General features: G+C 40.4%; 1 protein-coding gene across 1 annotated transcript; it reads right to left on the bottom strand.

Moving 5' to 3' along the window:
- Nucleotides 1–9,912: 9,912 nt before the first annotated feature.
- LOC100663827 (olfactory receptor 6X1-like) lies at nt 9,913–11,022 on the bottom strand. Its single transcript, XM_003418273.3, has one exon. It carries the CDS (start codon nt 10,870–10,872, stop codon nt 9,913–9,915), a length of 960 nt encoding a protein of 319 aa, XP_003418321.2. The 5' UTR covers nt 10,873–11,022.
- Nucleotides 11,023–18,008: the final 6,986 nt, after the last annotated feature.

Raw genomic sequence — 18,008 nt, 5'->3', positions numbered from 1 at the left:
TAATGTCCCCCATTTCATTTCTTATTTGGGTTATTTGCTTCCTCTCCTGTTTTCCTTTTGTTGATTTGGCCAATGGTTTGTTGATTTTGTTGATCATTTCAAAGAACCAACTTTTGGTTTTGCTGAGTCTTTCTGTTGCTTTTCTATTCTCTGTTTCTTTTATTTCTCTTCTGATCTTTATTATTTCCTTTCTTCTGGTGGTTGTGTGTTTCTTTTACTGTTCTCTTTCTATTTTTTCAAGTTGTCTAGCTAACGTTTTGATTTTGTCCCTTTCTTCTTTTTTGATGTGTGCGCCTATTGCTATAAATTGACCTCTGAGCACTGACTTTGCTGTGACCCAAAGGTTTTGGTATGATGTGTTCTCACTTTTGTTTGATTCTAGGAACTTTTTGATTCCATCTTTGATTTCTTCTATTACTCAGTGGTTTTTAAGTAAGGTATTATTCAGTTTCCATTCATTTGATTTTTTTTCCCCTTGCTTTTCCTATTATTAATTTCTACTTTTATGGTGTTGTGATCAGAGGCAATGCTTTGTTTTATCTCAGTGTTTTGGACTTTGATGAGACTTGCTTTGTGGCCCATGATGTGGTCTTTTCTGGAGAATGTTCCATGTGTGTTAGAAAAGAATATATACTGCTGTTGGGCGGAGTGTTCTATATATGTCTATTAAGTCAAGTTGGTTGATTGTGGCCTTTAGATCTTCTGTATCTTTGTTGAGTTTCTTTCTAGATGTTCTGTCCTTTACCAAGAGTGGTATATTGAAGTCTCGTACTATTGTTGTGGAACTATCTTTTTCTCTTTTTAGTGCTGTTAGAGTTTAAGTATTTTGGAGCCCTGTCATTGGGTGTGTAGATATTTATTGTGGTTATGTCATCACAGTGGATTGTCCCTTTTATCATTATATAATGTCCGGCCTTGTCTTTTATGGTGGATTTTGTCTCAAAGTCTATTTTATCTGAGATTCATACTGCCATTCCTGTTCTTATTTGGTTGCTGTTTGCTTGATGTATTTTTTCCATCCTTTGATTTTTAATATATTTATGTCTTTGTTTTTAAGGTGTGTATTTTGTAGACAGCATATTGATGGGTCCTGTTTCTTTTTTTCTTTATCCATTCTGTCACTCTGTCTCTTTATGGGTGCATTTAAGCCATTTATGTTCAGTGTGATTATCAACAGGTGTGTTTACTGCTTTCAATTTGGTGCATATAGGCAGGAGGGAGGGGAGAGGATGTGATGTGTGGAGCTAAGTGGTTAGAAACAGAAGCAAAAAAAGAAAAAAGAAAAAAGTAAATAAAATGGCAGGATGGTGGAATTTGGCAGGTGGGGGCAGGGCAGACCTGAGGAGGTCATGTGCCAGTGGCTTTCTAGCTGAGCAGTGTGGCATGGCCTGTTGAGAAGAGGCATGGACAGTACCTGGGACTAGGTGGGCAGGAGAAAGGAAAGGAAAGAAGGGAAAGAGAGAGAAGAAACAAACAAAAACTAGAAAAATGACAACAACACCACAAAAGCGAATATGGTGCTGAGAGAGTTGGCCACTGGGGCGAGTAGAATCAGGGTGGTGGTGAACTGGTATTTCTGTCTCTGGTCTGCATGGCACAGCCTCTCAGAAAGGGGTGGAGGAAGCGCAGGACCTAGGTGGAAGGGAGAAGGAAAAGGGAAAAGATGAAGAAAAATAAAAAATATGGCACTGAGGGAGTTGGCCTGTGGGGGCGTCATGAAATGAGGGAGACTGTGCTGGTGGCTCTTGGGTTAAGCAGTGCAGCACAGCCTGTGCAGAAGGGATAGGCGTAGCACAAGGGATTTGTTGGGCTGGAGAGAAGAAAGTGGGAGAGAGAGAGAGAAGAAACAAAAAACAATAACAAAAAGATAAAAATAAAAAATATGACATTGGGAGAGCCAGCTGCTGGTGGACCTGGGTAGCAGTGAGCTGGTGTCTCTCTGGTCAAGCGACCATGGGACATTGAAAAGCGGTGGAGGCTGCATACAGGAAAGGAACATGGAGGTAAGAAAGCATGTTTCTTTGGTTACCGGGTGCTCTGTTGCCTGTTGGGAGCTTCATGAAGTTGCCTCCCTATACTCCCTGTCCATGGTTTTTGGTGGCTGTGGTCCAAGATGGTGAATCTGTGTCACGTTAGCTGGTAGGGGACCTCCACTCTATAGATCTCATTCTCTGTTCTCTGTCAGTTTCTTCTTCCGTTCAGTTCTTGACTGAGTTCTTTATGCTCCATTTGATGCTTAGGATTCCAGGATTGATGGTCCTATCTGTTTTACTGAGCTTTTTGGTCTTTGCTGTAGAGGGACAACATGGTGCTTCTGTCTATAGTGCCGTGTTGTCTCCACCTCTCCTATTCATTTTATTTTCTGCATAGCATTCTAATAGTCTGAATAACCCACAGTTTCTTTGGCCATTGTCCTGTTGATAACATATAAGTAGTTTACAATTATTGCTATCACAAACAGTGCTATAATGAACATATTTGCACATATATGTAAATGTTACTCTGGGGCAGATACTGAAAAAACATATTGGTGGGTCAAAGTGTGTGCACATTTAGTAGTTTGTTGCCAAATTGTCCTCCCAAATGACTGTACCAGTTTACACTCCTAATAGGAGTGTATGAGAATCTTTTCCCAATATCTGTGCCATTGTTAATGTTGCCAAACTCTTAAATTCTGGCCAATCTGATGAGTAAAAAGTCGATGTTAATGTTTTAATTTGCATTTCTCTAGTTAATAAAAACAAAACAAACAAACAAAAAAAAACTCTGCCATCGAATCAATTCCAACTCATAGCAACTCTATAGGACAGAGTAGAACTGCCCCATAGGGTTTCCAAGGAGTGGCTGGTAGATTCAAACTGCTGACCTTTTGTTTAGCAGCCCAGTGCTTAACCACTGTACCACCAGGGCTCCAATGATTAACAGTGAGGCTGGATACCCTTAATATGTAGGTTGGTAATTTGTAATTTTTCTATTGGGTCATTTGTGTTTTTCTTATTTACTGTTAGATATCCTTTATGTGTTCTAGATACTAATCTCTTGGCATATACATTGTAAATAGTTTCTCCAGTTTTATAGCTTATATTTTAACTTTGTCTATAGTATTAAAGTTTCAAATTTGATACAATGTTTTTCACAGTTGCTTTGGATTTTGAGTCTTCTTTAAGAACACCTTTCTGCACCAAGGTTCATAAAGGCATCCTCCTATGTTTTCTTCTACTATGCTTTTTATGTTTATATTTTTAACTAATTTTTGTGAATGGTATAAGTTGGGAATTATAATCTTAATATTGTTGTAGTAAATAATTTCTGCTTTGAAAACATGGAGTGTGGTATGTTTATACAATGGAACTATAGAGGAGTAATACATATGTAAGACCTGTGCTGTCAGTCTACTTAATCTGATTCTTCAATAGTTTATTCATTTGTTCATCAATGAATTTATTGAACAGCTACTCTTGCAAGACACTGTTCTTGGTATTACAAAACCATTTTCTTAAAATGCTGTGTTGAGAGATTTGAGGCTCTGGCTGGAGGCCAATTATCCCCTTCTTAAGGAGCTGATTAAGACCATTCTCCAACCACTCCCTTTATCAGGTTCTCACACTTCTGGGCCACTATGCACCCATTGTAATTGGCCCAGGGCTAAAAGCCCAACAAATAGGGACAGCCTCTATGCTCTCTGAGCTTGAAGAATTATTCAGAATGCCCAATACCCAGTAAGTCCACAAAACCTGGTTTACCCCACTCTGTTTGCCATACATAAGTCCTCTCCTACAACTCTAGCTTATTGTAAGCTTGTTCCTAGGTGCAACCCCCTGTGACAGTCCTATATCATGGCATACTGTGCCTCCCTGACTGTGATTATAATGAACCTAGCACTTTCCATGGCCTTCCAACTTCTCTTTCTTTCATCACACCTGACTTACCATCCCATAAGTCTATTACAGAAGTATAGGGAATAGAGTGGAGAACAAAAAAGACATAATATCTATCCTCATGGAGCTAACTTTCATGTGGTATGAGTGTGTGTGTGTGTGTGTGTGCGTGTGGCATGAAGAATTTGGGAGAAAGGAAACTGAGTTGACATAATTTGTGCAATAAATTCATTATGATTATGGTAAGTTCTACAAAGGGGGAAGTACAGGGTGCTATGAGAGCTTGTAACTTGGGGGTCCTAATCCTAGAGGTGGTGGTAGACAGGCGATAGGGAAAACTCTTTTAAGTAGTAATATTTGAGCTGAGTTGTGAAGAATGACTAGGAATTAACTTGACAGAATTAGATTGGGGTAAGGGATGGGAGGTAGGATGGGTAGGAAAGAATACTTCAGGTAATGGGAAATAGCATATAGTAGGGCCTTGAGAGGAGAAAGAACTAGGGATATTAGAGAAGCTGACAGAAGGCTATTATGGCAGAGGCCAGACAGCAATAGAGATGATGTGAAGCAGGCCTGAAATTGTGGATAGAGAGCAGATCCGATAGACCAAGGGTCTTATAGATCAAATTAAGCATTATCTGCTAAAGTTAATGGGAAGCCACAGAAGGATTTTAATTAAGTGACATGATTAAAAAAAAAAAAAATTTTTTTTTTTTGACATGGTTAGATATACATTTTTCTAATCCTTCTGGCCACTTATGAGAATGGAAGGGTCCAAGAGTGACGGGAAGCCGTAGAAGGGTTTTAATTAATTAAGTGACATGATTAGATGTATGTTTTTCTAAGATCCTTCTGGCCACTGGTGAGAATGGAGGGATCCAAGAGTGAATGTGCAGCAGTCATTTAGGAAGGTGTTATTGTAGGTCATGTGAGAGATGGACTAAAGGGTAGTGGAGATGGAAGGAATTGGTATGTTGTTTCCTTAACGCTATTTCATGAAGAGCAAAGAACTAATTGTTAGGAAAATTGTTGGTTCTGCACTTAGAATAACCAAACTGAAATCCATTGCCTTCATATCGTCTCAGGGTTCTCTAGAAAAACAGAACCAATGAAATATAAAATGTAAGTATAAATATAAGTGTATATGCCTCATGCTACTGTCAGTTTGTTGTAATGTGGTGGCTTGCATGTTGCTGTGATACTGGAAGCTATGCCACTGGTAATTCAAATACCAGTAAGGTCACCCATGATGGACAGGTTTCAGTGGAGCTTCCAGACTAAGACAGACTAGGAAGTAGGACCCGGTGGTGTACCTCTGAAAAAACTGAACGGTGGAAACCTTATGAATATCACTGGGACATTTGGTGGTACAGTACAGTGCCGGAAGATGAGCACCCCCCAGGTTGGAAGGCACTCAAAATACTACTGGGGAAGAGGTGCCTCCTCAAATTAGAGTCAACCTTAATGATGTGGATGGAGCCAAATTTTCGGGACCTTCATTTGCTAAGGTGGCGCAAACTAAAATGAGAAGAAACAGCTTCAAACATCCATTAATAGTTGTAATGTGGAATGTATGGAGCATGAATCTAGAAAAACCAGAAGTTTTAAAAAAATGAAATGAACTGCATAATGATCAATATCCTAGGCACTGGTGAGCTTAAATGGACTGGTACAGGCCATTTGGAATCAGGTAATCATATGGTCTACTATGCTGGGAATGACAGATTGAAAAGGAATGGCCTTACATTCATCATCATAAAGAACATTTCAAGATTTTTCCTGACGTATTATGCTGCCAGTGACAGGATAACATCCATATGCTTACATGGAAGACCAGTTAATATGACTATTATTCAAATTTATGCACCTACCATTAATGCCAATGATGAGGAAATTGAAGATTTTTATCAACTTCTGTGGTCTGAAATTGATCAAAATGCAATCAAGGTACATTGATAATTATGATTGGAATGCAAAAGTTAGAAACAAAGAAGAAAGATTGGTAGTAGGAAAATATGGTGTTGGTGATAGACATGATGCCAGAGGTCGCATGATAGAATTTTGCAAGACCAACAACTTCTTCATTGCAGATAACTTTTTTCAACAACATAAGTGGTGACTATACACGTGGACCTTGCCAGATGGAATAGACAGGAATCAAATCGATTACGTACGTGGAAAGAGACAATGGAAAAGCTCAATATTATCAGTCAGAACAACGCCAGGGGCTGACTGCAGAACTGACCATCAATTGCTCATAGGCAAGTTCAAACTGAAGCTGAGAAAAATTAGAACAACTCCACGAGAGCCAAAATATGACCTTGAGTATATCCCACCTGAATTTAGAGATCATCTTAAGAACAGATTTGACGCTTTGAACACTAATGATGGAAGGCTAGAGGAGTTGTGGAATGACATCAAGGACATCATATATGAAGAAAGCAAGAGGTCATTAAAAATACAGGAAAGAAAGAAAAGACTCTGAAACTTGCTCTTGAATGTAAAGTAGCTAAAGTGTAAAGAAGAAATGAGGAAGTAAAAGAGCTGAATAGAAGATTTCAAAGAGGGGCTTGAGAAGACAAAGTATGAGAGTGATATGTGCAAAGACCTGGAGGTAGAAAACCAAAAAGGAAGAACATGCTTGCCATTTCTCAAGCTGAAAGAACTGAAGGAAAGATTCAAGCCTCGAGTTGTAATATTGAAGGATTCTACAAGGAAAATATTAAATAATGCAGAAGCATCAAAAGAAGATGGAAGGAATACACAGAGTCACTGTACCAGAAAGAATTGCTCAATGTTCAACCATTTTAGGAGGTAACATATGATTAGGAACCAACTTCCTGAAGGAAGAAGTCCAAGCTGTACTGAAGGCACTGGCAAAAAACTAGGCTCCAGGAATTGATAGAATACCAACTGAAATGTTTCAGCAAACAGGTGCAGCACTTGAAGGGCTCACTTGACTATGTCAAGAAATTTAGAAGACAGGTACCTGGCCAACCCCCTGGAAGAGTTCTGTATTTATGCCTATTCCCAAGAAACGTGATCCAATCAAATGTGGAAATTATTGAGCAATATCATTAATATCACATGCACGTAAAATTTTGCTGAAGATCATTCAAAAGTGGCTGCAGCAGTATGTCAACAGGAAACTGCCAGAAATTCAAGCTGGATTCAGAAGGGGACATAGAACCGGGGATATCATTGCTGATGTCAGATGGATCTAGACCGAAAGCAGAGAATACCTGTGTTTTATTGACTTTGCAAAGGTATTCGACTATGTGGATCATAACAAATTGTGGATAACATTGCAAAGAATGAGTATTCCAGAACACTTAATTGTGCTCATGACGAACCTGTACATAAATCAAGAGGTAGTCGTTCGAACAGAACAAGGGGATATTGTGTGATTTAAAGTCAGGAAAGGTGTTTGTCAGGGTTGTATCCTTTCAACATACTTAGTCAATCTGTATGCTGAACAAATAATCTGAGAAGCTGGACTATATGAAGAAGAATGGGCATCAGGATTGGAGGAAGGCTCATAAACTACCTGCAATATGCAGATGACACAACCTTGCTTGCTGAAAGTGAAGAGGACTTGAAGTACTTACTGATGAAGATCAAAGACCACAGTCTTCAGTATGGATTACACCTCAACATAAAGAAAACAAAACTCTTCACAAATGGACCAATAAACAGCATCATGATAAACAGAAAAGATTGAAGTTGTCAAGGATTTCATTTTACTTGGATCCACAATCAATGCCCGTGGGAGCAGCAGTCAGGAAATCAAACATGTTGCATTGGGCACATCTGCTGCAAAAGACCTCCTTAAAGTGTTAAAAAGCAAAGATCTCACTTTGAAGACTAAAGTGTGCCTGACCCAAGTCACGGTATTTTCAGTCGCTTCAGATGCATGCAAAAACTTAACGATGAACAGGGAAGATGGAAGAAGAATTAATGCCTTTTAATTTTGGTGCTGTTGAAGAATATTGAATATAGCTTGGACTGCGAAAAGAATAAACAAATCTATCTTGCAAGAAGTGTAGCCAGAATGCTCCTTAGAAGCAAGGATGGTGAAACTTCATCTCACATAATTTGGACGTATTATCAGGAGGGGCCATTCCCTGGAGGAAGACATCATGCCTGGTAACAAAGAGGGTCAGCGAAAAAGAGGAATACCTTCAATGAGATGGATTGACAAAGTGGCTGCAACAATGGGCTCAAGCATAACACGATTGTGAGGGTGGTGCAGGACCCAGTAGTATTTCATTCTGTTGTACATATGGTTGCTATGAATCAGAACCAACTCACTGGCATCTAACAACAACAAAGTGTATACACCCACTTCTCACTTATTGACATGGTTATGTTCTAAAGACCAGGTCTTTATGCAAAAATTGGCATTCCAAAAATATGGAGGATGACCACATCAGATCATAAAATGGTGGATGAACACTTCATTACATAATGGCCAAATTGCATTGTTACATAACTGCCAAACTACTGAGAATTATGGTGAAGCCGCGTTGACACATAACCGTAACCATCAGAGCCAGTGTTATTCTTGCCTCACACCTTGGTGTTTGTTACTGCCAAGTGTATGTAGTTAATAAGCAAAATATTCAGATAGATTTTATACTATTTCAAAAATGTGAAATTTTGGATAATGACATAGTCAATAAGTGAGGAATAAGCAAAGCCAAACCAACCCTATTGCCGTTGAGTCGATTCTGACTCATGGCAACCATATAGGACAGAGTAGAACTGCCCCATAGAGCTTCTAAGAAGCACCTGGTGGATTCAAACTGTGGACCTTTTGGTTAGCAGTCATAGCTCTTTACCGCTACACCACCAGGGTTTGAAAGTGAGGAACAGGTGTATATATATGTATATATAAATGTATACATATATACATGTGTGTATATATAGAGAGAGAAAGAGAGAGAGATAGAGAGAGAGTAAGACTGAGTCAGAGAAAGAGACAGAGATTGAGAAGTAAGATTGTGGTGAGCTGGTAAGTACAAAATCCATAGGTCAGGCTACAGCCTGGAGACTGTTGCAGTCATGTCCAAAAATTTGTAGGTCAGGCAATGAGAAGAGTGAAGACTAAGAGTGTTCTGGAAAAATACCTGTTTATAATCTGGGGGAAGAACACACCTTAGAGAAACTCCTTTTTTGCACTTAAGATCTTCAACTGATTGAATGAGACCCATTCATATAATAGAAGGTAATCTGCTCTCCTTAAGACCAACTGATTTAATCATGTGTAATTTCTTTATAACAGCAACTAGACTAGTGTTTTACCAAACAAAATTTTACACGTAAAATTAACCATCACACATATGAGACATGAAAAATTTTTCTTCAACATGGTTTTAAAGGCTCCTGAGAAGTTCTATAGTGAAGGAACCTGCTTAACCTTAAGTCTGAGTAACAGATCCTGTTGTTAATAATTAATATCCTGTGGAACACATCATGAAAATATTGTTTTACTTAAACATGTACATTTCCAGGAATAAATTAACTCAGTGTCAAGCCAGGATTTGACTCAGATCTAACTATGAGCTCAACCTTGTCATTCAAGGCACTGATAGTAGAAAAATAATTAATATCAAGGGATCTGAGTAGTTGGTTGTTAATATTGTTTGGATGAGCCCTGTGTGCTTCCTTACTTTCTTGGAGAAAGGTGGACTATATACATTTTGTAAGAACATTTGGACTCTAGAAACCCAAGAACCAGTAGGGTGCAATGTGAAGTCTCAAGCTCTGTCATGTTTCTGTGGCTTCTCCTGGCACTGGGGGTAGACAACAGACTCCATGTGTTTTTGGACCTTGGTGTTTCAAATTGGTATAGGATATTGGATCTAATGCCTGACTCCCTGGATGTCTTCTTGTAACTTCTGTCAGTCTTGATGCTCAGGTGTTAGAAACATCACTATAGGGCTTGGATAGGCTTCTCTAACTCTGGCATTTCCAGCTTCTAGAACTGATTCTCTGGTGGACTTAAAATGCTCCTTAAGCACCCCAATTAAAACTATGGGCTGTGTTGCACATTTTTCGATTGATGACGAACCTTTGCACAAGCCATTGTTTTCCTTAGTGCTCCTTTCACCTCCTTGTTTCTAATGGTATAAATAAAGGGATTCAGAAGGGGGGTGAGGATAGTATTTAGCACAGATACCACCTTATTAATGTTAAAGGAGGAGTGTGTTGTGGGTCTTAGGTACATGAACAGAACAGCTCCGTAGAGTAGGGAGACAACTGTCAGGTGAGAGGCACAGGTAGAGAAAGCTTTCTGGCGGCCAGTGGCTGAAGAAATCTGTAGGATGGTGGACAGTATGCAAATATAAGAAATCGTTGTAAAGAAGAGTGACCCTGGGATCACAGAGATCGTTGCTAGGAAACCCAGGAGCTCCAAAAAGGTGGTGTCAGTGCAGGCTGCTTTCAAGATGGGACCAATATCACAGTAGAAATGATTGATGATGTTGTTGCCACAGAATGGCAGCTGGATGAGCAGCAGCATCTGACAAAAGACAATGGTGAAGGCTGTCATCCAGGTGCTGAGGGCCAGCCACAAGCAGAGGTTGCTTGTCATGATGGTAGGGTAGTGAAGGGGCTTGCAGATGGCCAGGTAGCGGTCAAAAGACATAACAGTGAGAATGAGGAACTCAGTGGTGCCCAGGAAGAAGTGGAAGAAGGCCTGCAGCAGGCAGTAGGGAATGCAAATAACTGTTCTTGCTACCACAAAGGTTTCTAGCAGTTTGGGGATGACCGTGGTGGTGTACCAGATCTCAAGGAAGGACAAGTTGCAAAGGAAGAAATACATTGGAATTTGTAGCCTGGGCTCAGCCCAGACAATGATGATAATGAGCCCATTGCCTCCAAGGGTTAATATGTAGATGAGAAAGATCACTATGAAGAGAGGGATTTGTAGTCCTTGGATATCAGGAAAGCCTATGAGAATGAACTCTGTGATTGCTGTGCCATTTCTCATGTCCCTTGATGTTCTAGAAAAACAGAAAAAGAAAGGAGCATCTCAGAAATTTTACAATTCGTTTGAGTATAATTTGGGAAGAAAAAGGGAGGATTCTGGGTTCTTCAGGACTCCCACCCACACATACACGGACACACACATGCACGTACACACACAGGGCCCCCTTCATAGTGATGGTTTGGCTTGCCCCTTTGTTAGCAAACTGGCTTTTAATGGACTTTGAAAGTATTAAGTACCCTTGAATAATGAAACGGCATTATTTTTTTACACTTACACAACTATAAAAACAATCGTTTTTAAATCTAGTGGTTTATCTGTCAATAATCCATATGATTATTTAAATAAACAGTTGTATATAATGGCCATTTACCCACATAGTCTCCTGTGTCTACTTGAGCCAAGAAGCTTACTCCTTACCAGTATCATTTTCTGTGTTATCATCCAGTCAAATCCCTGTCTGAAGAGTTGGCTTTGGGAATGGTTCCAGTCTTGGGCTAACAAAGGGTCTGGGAACTGTGACCTCTGGGGTCACTCTAGTCTCAGTCAGACTATTAAGTTTGGTTTTTTAATGAGAATTTTAGGTCTACATCCCACTGTTTTCCTGCTCCATCAGGGATTCTCTGTTGTGTTCCCTGTCAGGGCAGTGATTGGTGGTAGCCAGTCACCAACTAGTTTTTCCAGTGTCAGGCTGATGTAGTCTCTGGTTTATGTTATAACCTATATATTTATATCACTAAAAACCATTGCCATTATATTAATGGTGAGATACTGCTTATATAATAGAACAGATTTTTTTTTTTTTTTTTTTGTAAGCATATACTTCCGAGTCGTACTTCCCATACATTTTTTTAAAGGACACTCAAAAATGTTCAAAATTAAATGGGAAAAACTGCTTAGTAAATCAGGAAATGTAATAAACTTTAATGCAAAATTCCAAGGTCAGCTGAATCAGGGCCTGATATAGGTACCAGATATCACACTAACTCTGACTCATGGAGACCCCAAGTATGTCAGAGTAAAACTGTGCTCCGTATGGTTTTCAGTGGCTAATTTTTTAGAAGTAGACCACCAGGCCTTTCTTCTGAGGCATCTCTGCGTGGACTCAAACTTTCAACCTCTTGGTTAGTAGCCAAGTGCGTTAACCATTTACATCACCCAGGGACTCCTCTGGTATATAGTGAGTACCTAATAAAGGTTTGTTGAATAAAGACCTGTAGATGCCATCCTAAAAAAGTGAAAAGGATAGTGAATGCTAAGGATAACAAATTGGAAATTCTGGAAAGTATAGTCCTACCAAAACTTTCTATCTTTTCAAACCAATTAAAACATTGTATTTGTATATAAAATTCATAGGCTGAGAGATTTCCTTTTGTTCTACTAATACTCACTGTTGTTGTTGTTGTTGTTGCTAGGTGCCGTCGAGTTGGTTCCGACTCATAGCGACCCTATGCACAACAGAACTAAACACTGCTCGGTCCTGCACCATCCTTACAATAGTTGTTATGCTTGAGCTCATTGTTGCAGCCACTGTGTCAATCCACCTCATTGAGGGTCTTCCTCTCTTCCGCTGACCCTGTACTCTGCCAAGCATGATGTCCTTCTCCAGGGACTGATCCCTCCTGACAACACGTCCAAAGTACGTAAGATGCGGTCTCGCCGTCCTTGCCTCTAAGTAGCATTCTGGCCACACTTCTTCCAAGACAGATTTGTTGGTTCTTTTGGCAGTCCATGGTATATTCAATATTCTTCGCCAACACTACAATTCAAAGGCGTCAACTCTTCATCGGTCTTCCTTATTCATTATCCAGCTTTCATGTGCATATGATGCGATTGAAAATACCATGGCTTGGGTCAGGCACACCTTAGTCTTCAGGGTGACATCTTTGCTCTTCGGCATATTGAAGAGGTCCTTTGCAGCAGAGTTACCCAATGCAATGCGTCTTTTGATTTCTTGACTGTTACTTCCATGGCTGTTGATTGTGGATCCAAGTAAAATGATATCCTTGACAACTTGGATCTTTTCTCCATTTATCATGATGTTGCTCATTGGTCCAGTTGAGAGGATTTTTGTTTAAAAAAAAAAATTTTTTTTTTTTAATGTTGAGGTGCAGTCCATACTGAAGGCTGCGGTCTTTGAATTAGTAACTGCTTCAAGTCCTCTTCACTTTCAGCAAGCAAGTTTGTGTCATCTGCATAACGCAGGTTGTTAATGAGTCTTCCTCCAATCCTGATGCCCCATTCTTCTTCATATAGTCCAGCTTCTTGGATTATTTGTTCAGCATACAGATTAATGGGTATGGTGAAAGAATACAACCCTGATGCACACCTTTCCTGACCTTAAACCGATCAGTATCTCCTTGTTCTGTCTGAACAACTTCCTCTTGATCTATGTAAAGGTTCCTTATGAGCACAATTAAGTGTTCTGGGATTCCCATTCTTCGCAATGTTATCCATAGTGTGTTATGATCCACACAGTCGAATGCCTTTGCATAGTCAATAAACCACAGGTAAACATTCTTCTGGTATTCTCTGCTTCCAGCCAGGATCCATCCAACATCAGCAATGATATCCCTGGTTCCATGTCCTCTTCTGAAACCCGCCTGAATTTCTGGCAGTTCCCTGTTGATATACTGCTGCAGCTGTTTTTGAATGATCTTCAGCAAAATTTTCTTGAGTGTGATATTAATGATATTGTTCTATAATTTCCACATTCGGCTGGATCACCTTTCTTGGGAAGAGGCATAAATATGGATCTTTTCCAGTCAATTGGCCAGAAAGCTGTCTTCCATATTTCTTGGCATAGATGAGTGAGCACCTCCAGTGCTGCATCTGTGTGTTGAAACATCTCAATTGATATTCCATCAGTTCCTGGAGCCTTGTTTTTCGCCAATGCCTTCAGAGCAGCTTGGACCTCTTCTGTCTTGTACCATCGATTCCTGATCATATGCCATCTCTTGAAATGGCTGAATATCGACTAATTCTTTTTGGTATAATGACTCTCTGTATTCCTTCCATCTTCTTTTGATGCTTCCTAATATTCACTAGGAAATAGTAAATCTCCTTTCCTTTTATTTAGGATATTTTTTCATATGGTTTTCATTTGATATGGTTAAGGTAAATTACTGTGAAATGAATTGCACAATTTTCAAAGTACGTACCCAGGACACTTTGCATGAAAGAGGCAGCTCACAGTTCATTGATATGTTTCATAAGTTTTTCCCCCTATGAGAAAGCAGTAATTCTCTGAGTGCTTAGGGGAGAAACTACTTCCTTTTTCTCCTACCCTTTTTCTAGACCAGGGAAGGATTTTTCTTTGTCTGTAATGCCACAAGCTCTATGAAATTAAAGAAACAGACAGCTTTTAAACTTGTACTAATGACCAGTATAACTGACCATGAACCTGGTCTCTCTGTATAGGACAGATGGGGAATTATCTTCATTCCCCACATGGAGAGTGGCAGTTTTTCCAGCCCAATATAAAATTTGCAAGGGCTAAACATCCCACAGTTTGGAGAATTATGCTTATTAATTCCACGAGCATTCGTTCAGAGCTTACTATATTACAAGTCCTGTTAGACACTTAAGGAGTTTATGGACAGGGCAAGGGGTCACATATAATAATCACAACATAGCCTGTGAGTGAAAGTGTGGCATTGTGCACAGATTATTTTGGGAGCGCACAGAAGGGACCCCTTACCTTGGTAGGGAGTAAAGGAGGATTTTTAGAGAAGGAGGTGCTAAGCTGAATCTTACTGTTACCTGCCATGGAGTTGGCCCCCGACTCAGGGGGACCCCATGCACAGTGCTGCTGAAACCTGTTCAGCATCACAGCCAACACACAAGCCTCCACTGAGAGACGGGTGGCGGCTGCACAGAAGGTGCATTGACCTGGCAAACCTGAGCGTCTCACATGAAAACAAGAATTCTACCACCGAATCATCACTGTTCTCCAAAGGTGAGTCCTAGAGAAGTTAAATAGGAAAGGAACATGGGGTAGGCAAGGGGAAATGCATTCCAGATAAGGATCAATGTTTGTGGGAATGGAGGTAGAACAGAGACTCCACAAAGAGCCAAAGCTGGGATTCAGGGTTGTCCTGGCACATCTGATAACCTCACAGGTGGGGCAGGCCTCCTGCGAGTCAGCTGAACATGATGGATTCTCCATGTTTTTGGAGGGGAGAATCTTGAGTGAGGGAGTTGCTAGCATGGGCAAATGTGTGTGTGTGTCTGCGTGTGTCTGAGTGTGTGCATGTGGGGTTAGCATGGTGTCAGCCGACCTCCCTGAAATATGCTTTCTGGAGAAAGGGGGTGCAGCCGATGGCTGAATGAGCTCTTTTGAAATCCTTGTGACAGTCAGCACTGCTGTGCTATCTAGGTGAGAAAGCGGGGCTCATAGAGGGAGAGACCTACCCTCTCTCTCTAGTCTTGTAAGGAACTTGCCTGGGTTTGCATCAGGAGGGCACAGGAGCAGCAGCAGTAGTGTTGATAGAAATGGTGCTGGCAGGAGTGGCATTACCAGGCAAGAGCAGTGGCTCCCAGGGAAGTAGCAGCCATGTCCACCAGAAAGATGCAGAGCAAGAGATGTGACAGGAACCAGGGCAGCTGCCTGGACAGCCGATTGGACTGGGTCATGAGTATACGTGACGTTTTGTGAGATTTTGAGGAGCTTAGAGGTCTTGAATTAGCAGGACAGCAATATTCAGAGAAACACAACGAGGAATCTTAGGAAACTAAGGTTATATAGAATTTAAAATACTGGACTGAACACTGTTGTCTATATGCTTATCAAAATTTAATTGTACACTCTTGACTGTTTTTCCTGTAGAAAAGTGACAATGCATAGGGTCATATGATATTCCTCCTCATTTCCCTATATTAACTACTCACCAAAACAAATGAACACACAAACCCAGTTACTCCTCATGGCAAACCCATGTGTGTCCAAGTAGAACTGTGCTCTACAGGGTTTTCAGTGGCTGATTTTTCCAGAAGTAGATCACCAGACCTGTCTTCTGAGGTGCCTCTTGGTGCACTTGAACTGCCATCCTTTCTGTTAGTAGTGCCTGTTTGCATCACCCAGGGATACCTCAATTGGTCGCTAAGTCTTGTTAATTTTACCTCCTTAAAAAACAAAAAAAACAAACCTGTTGCCATCGAGTTGATTCCAACTCATAGCAACCCTATAGGACAGAGTAGAACTGCCCCATGGAGTTTCTAAGGAGCACCAAGTGGATTCCAACTGCTGACCTTTTGGTTAGCAGCTATAGCACTTAACCACTATGCCACCAGGGCTTCCTTTATCTCCTTAATTCCAATTTGTTCCTTTCTTTCCAGGTTATCTGAGGCTACTTTAATTTATGCAGTCACCTTTCTTCAGGATTAAACACAGCCATATTCCAAGTTGTTGCATGGATGACCATTCTAGAACACAATTCTGACATGTCATTCCTGAGAACCTTGAGGGTAATATCCAAACTCCTTAGCTTGACATTCAAAGCCATTGATGATCTGGTCTTACCTACCTTTGCAGTTTGGTCTTTTGCCATTTTCATTCTTCCCTCCACATTCGATGCTCCCTAATCAGATTACTGTAGTTCAGAAGTCAGCACACTATGGCCCCTGCCTAGTTTTGTAAATAAAGTTTTTCAGGAACACAGCCATGGCCACTCATTCATGTATTGTCTGTGGCTGCTCTTGTGCTACAGTGGTGGAATTGAGTAGCTGTGACAGAAACCATACGGCCCATAAAGCCTGAAATATTTACTATCTAATCATTTACAGAAAGAGTTTGCTGACCCCTGCTCTAGTCCTGAAAGTTCCATCCTCTCTCTTGCCTCCTAGTCCTTGCAAGTGCTGTTCCCTTTGCTGAGTACCCTTCCCTACTATCTCCATTATTTGGCTGAGTTCTATCTGACTTTTAGGTCTCAGATTAGGAGCACCTCCATGGGAAGCTGTCCCTGACTCTCCATGCCAGCCTATTTTAGGAGCTAACCTTACATGCATCCATAATACCTCATGAGTATCTATATCTGGACACTTACAGAATTGTATTTCCTCTTTACTTGGCATCCCACATAGACTTTAAGCCCTTTGAGGGCAGCAATATATCCATAGGGCCTAACACAGAGTTTAGTACAAAATAAACCCTAAAAGATACTTTAAAAACAATTATATCAACTGCGTAGCTTGTTGTTCCTGTGTCTCCAGGTACTTATAAGTCTGTGTAGACTGATACGTGCTTCCATTTATGTGTGCTACTATCGCTTATATTTCAGATGCTGCAGACATGTCATAACAGAGGACTGTTCACTGAATAATTTGTCTCAGAGTCTACTGCTGCTTCTAGCCTTTCTTTATGTGAGTTCTGCTCCATGGGAGGCTTTCTGCCCCACCTTTCCCGAATCAGGGGTACACTGTTTCTTACTATGTCCTGATTGTGCTTCTAGCTTCCCCAGGGTGTACTGCGTACAGTTAGCTTCCTTAGCTCATTTCATGCTCCGTGGCTTTGAGATTGAGCTGTCATTTATTTTTTTCCTTTTGAGCTATAAGTACTGTATTTTTCTTACACTTTTCATAGTTTCAGAAGAAGAAAAAGAGAACAGTGCTTATGAATTTATTTTCTGCTCTGGATTTGAGCTAAGGACAAAATATCCCCACGCTTCACTTTGTTGTTGCTGTTTTTTTAATTGTGGTAAATATATATGCTACAAAACATTCACCATTTCACCAATCTTGACCTGTACAGTTCAGTGATGTTAATTCTGCCCATCATGTTGTTCAGCCATCACCCTTATCCATCCCCAAAGTTTTTCATCATGTTTTGTTTTATAATTGTTGGTGGAGGACAATTTCCGTTTTTCAAGACTTTGATCATGGAGTAAATTTGAAGAATCCCAATGGTTGTACACCCTTAAAGCAGAGGCAACCCGTATATAACCTATAGATCCACAAAGGGAAGAGCATCCAGAATCACTACTTGGGGGGCTGTACTGAGCTGGAATGCAAGTAAAGAGAGCCAGTCTGAAACTCATGCCAAGGATTGATGGTTCTGGGTAAGGGGCAGAGAATAAAGACTTCTCTCTTTAGGAAACTCCATGTCTAGGCCATTGTTACAACTTTTCTGCATGAGACAGAAA

This window comes from Loxodonta africana, chromosome 15, assembly GCF_030014295.1.
Source record: "Loxodonta africana isolate mLoxAfr1 chromosome 15, mLoxAfr1.hap2, whole genome shotgun sequence".
In the NCBI taxonomy this organism is placed as follows: Eukaryota; Metazoa; Chordata; class Mammalia; order Proboscidea; family Elephantidae; genus Loxodonta; species Loxodonta africana.
The sequence above is the reverse complement of the archived record's forward strand: the minus strand, read 5'-3'. Positions and strand labels throughout refer to the sequence as shown.

Excerpts from the sequence above, each read along its gene's own strand:
- LOC100663827 (XM_003418273.3), bottom strand. The coding sequence starts at position 10,872 with ATGAGAAATGGCACAGCAATCACAGAGTTCATTCTCATAGGCTTTCCT.